Raw genomic sequence first — 3428 nt, forward strand, 5'->3', positions numbered from 1 at the left:
TAATCTAAAAAGTGCCAATAGTTTAAAATTTCTTAAAAGTTTACAATAAGTTTATAGCCCCTAAACTCTAAATAATTTTTCACTGTTAGATCTTTTCTTAATAAAAGATGATTGTGAAATGTGAAAATATCTTATTCTAATATAAAATCACGTTTTTGGTATCTAAAATTAAATATCTTAAAGAAAAACGTAATGACACACGTGGTCGATGCAAAACACAACAGGACCCACACGTTCTGGAAAGTTGAAACGTAAAATTGGCATGCGCGTGTTGGCTTAGTAAGTTTCTGAATCCGTTCAAAAGTTCTGCATGTGTCCAAAGTGACCAAAATATGCCTCGAATCTTCGCTCTGATTTGTGTGCATGATGCATGCATATATATTCGTGGTATCTATTAAGACATTCTCGTAAGCCATAAAATTCAAACCCCAATATTGGACCAAACACATTTCAACTCAATGGCAACCACTAGAATACTGCTGCGTAACTCTAGGCCAATTCAACTTCCTCCTTCATCTCATTCTTCTTCTTCTTCTTCTTCTTTCTATATGAAATGTGTACGGCTCCATAGCAGGGCAAGTTTCAATGGAGATCTTAACATGGCTTCTGCTAAAGGAGAAACAAAACCAGTTGTAGCCATGAGAGCAACGATGGCTACCACCGAACACACAACCACATCACAACCAATGCTTCAACAACGACTCTCAGATTTTGCTGCTTTCTTCGCTAGTATTCTCACTGCCATTCTTGTTCTTTTTTGGTCTATTGTCAAAAGGAAAAAACCAAGCAATTTACAACCTCAGATGCAAATTGAAAAGGTTTGTGTATATATATTATTATTATTCTTATTAAATATATTCTCCTATATTTGTTTTATTCTTATTTTTCTACTCATCTCACCACTAGCGTATGTGCAAAGTAGTTGCATGCAGTCCAATTACAAATATTTTTATTCTGTTATGTGTAAATGTGCAGTTCAATAACGATTAGGTTGTGCATGTGTGTGCCTTCAGTGACTACACAGTATATGTGATTATTAATATGTACAATTTTCTCTGGTGCAGGCCATAATCGATTGCAGATTCTTTACTTTGTTCGCTGTCGCAGGATCTTTAATTGGATCCGTACTGTGTTTTGTTGAGGTATGTTTATGAAGCTTTGTGCTTTGTTTTTGTTATTTGAAGACGAAGAAAGAAAACTCTTATGAACAAACGTGTGCTTGCACAGGGATGCCTTCTTGTTATGGAGTCATTCGCGCATTATTTCCATATGTTATCTCAAGGGTTGGATCAAACACATATGATGCATCTACTCATCGAAGCCATAGGTTTGTAAAGCAAGATATATATACAATTTGTCTATAACAGTTAGTTTCTTGTGACATATCTGAATGCATGTTATGCAGACTCGTTTCTGGTGGGAACTGCATTGCTGATATTTGGGATGGGAATGTACGTTATGTTTGTGAGATCAAACACAACTAGTAAAGAAACAGAAGCTGATTCAAGGTTTCTTATGAAGGTATTACATATTGAATGAGAAAGTACAAGTATTAAGAGTATAAAACAAAAGCTAAGACATTGATATATGTTTAATGAAGTTTGAGGCAGCACCAGGGTGGTTAGGGATGCAATCAATTGCAGAGGCAAAGTTGAAGATTGGGCATGCAGTGATGATGATTCTTCAAGTGGGAGTGTTGGAGAAGTTGAAGGACATTCCCTTAGTGACAGGACTTGATCTTGCTTGCTTTGCTGCTTCAGTTCTCACATCCTCAGCATGCATTTTTGTCCTCTCTAGACTTCACCATCAATACTAATGTAAATGTAAATCCAATCACTCTTTCAACTTCATATTCTTCCCATCTTCTATACAAATAAGCTATTCTTTTCATTTTTTATTTGTAACTCATTCAAATATTCAATTTAGAGGACACGTTTATCCAATAGTATCCTTTGTTCGTTTTTCAGTTAATAATTTGTTAATCACAGTGGTTTAATTGTACCAACTTATTTGTAATTTGGAGCTTAACAAAAACAATTGACTGGGTTCAATATAATATTGAGTTAAAAAGTAAACAAAAAAGTTAAACAAAAGGGTAATTAATTTTATTTGCAAAAGAAATCGAAGAATTTAGATTTTCAGCATGATTTTTCTATACTTATACTTTTTCTGTGTCGTGTTTTCAAAGTATATTAATGATCACTAATTTTAAAATTTTAAAATACATTAAAAGAATTTTAAAATATCAATATAATATGTCTTTAATGTTTAAGAAAGGACAATAAAAAAAAATTCAATAAAAAATCTGGATTCGAAATTAAATTAGAACACCCGTGCAAAGGGAAATGGCTTTATGGAACACAATAAACAATTCTAAATTTTTTTATACATGTTCTGGAAATTTTGTTTAAGAAATCATATTTCAAAACACATTTTATATGTTCTAGAAAGTTTACACTAAAAACTTCATTCCAGAAGATCATGTTGGAAAGCATCTATGTATTCTATAAATTTTGTTCCGAAAATCTCATTCAGAATGCATTTTACATTTCCTGAAAGGTCTATTCCAGAAATTTTATTACGAAAATCCTATACCAAAAATCCTTTTCTGGAAATTCCAAAAAAATTGATATGAAATATTTCTTGAATAGATAATCAGAAATCATTTTACAAAGATAAAATGTCATTTTAAAAATTATAGGAGAGCAATTAGAAATTAGGAGGTGCATGAAGAAAAAAAAGATAATGTTTGTCTTGCAACTCAACTAATAGTACAAGTTGGTATACCAGGGGATGTTTGTGGACAAAAACTTACTTGTCATTGTTTTTGGTGAAAATTAGTTTTAAAAATTTAAATCTAATAAAAACAATATCAGTTAAGAATTATTCTTAGTTATATTAATAAATTAAAAAAAAAACTGTATGTAATAGAAATGTATGAGTAATAAAAGGTTTCAATGTAAATATTTAATTTTAAGTAAAATACTTAATGTTTACTTTTAGAATTGTTTGGTTTTCCACATTAAAATCCAAACAAGTATAATTTTGTAATTTTATATTTTTTTTAAAAAGCTTAGCACAAACTATTTTCAAAATCAAAGTTTTATGAAATAAAAAATCATTTGGAGATACAATTAAATATTTAGAAAAGAACTTTTAAAATATAAAATACATGATCACATAAATAAAGGACAATGAATTTACATTCAGAAATTGAAAAAGAGACAATGATAATAATAGCAATTAGAGATGACAAATAAATCTGCTTATGTGAGTGTAACATCCTGTTTTAATAGTTTTTACGCTACTAAACAAAACATTATATTATGATTAATCAACACAGATAATAGGAATAGATTGATATAAAGTATCAATACAGTCATCCAAAAATAACCATATTTGCACCAGGTATATATATAGCCTACACT

At 30.2% G+C, this 3428-nt stretch overlaps 1 protein-coding gene across 1 annotated transcript; it reads left to right on the forward strand.

Moving 5' to 3' along the window:
• Positions 1 to 408: 408 nt before the first annotated feature.
• Positions 409 to 1943, forward strand: LOC114177551 (uncharacterized). The gene is made up of 5 exons (XM_028062942.2): positions 409 to 818; positions 1065 to 1142; positions 1228 to 1327; positions 1406 to 1521; positions 1601 to 1943. Exons 1-5 carry the CDS (start codon positions 459 to 461, stop codon positions 1814 to 1816), a joined length of 870 nt encoding a protein of 289 aa, XP_027918743.1. The 5' UTR covers positions 409 to 458; the 3' UTR covers positions 1817 to 1943.
• The last annotated feature ends 1485 nt before the right edge of the window (positions 1944 to 3428 follow it).

Source organism: Vigna unguiculata, chromosome 3, assembly GCF_037176805.1.
Source record: "Vigna unguiculata cultivar grain cowpea cultivar isolate G323 ecotype 2 chromosome 3, ASM3717680v1, whole genome shotgun sequence".
Classification (NCBI taxonomy): domain Eukaryota; kingdom Viridiplantae; phylum Streptophyta; class Magnoliopsida; order Fabales; family Fabaceae; genus Vigna; species Vigna unguiculata.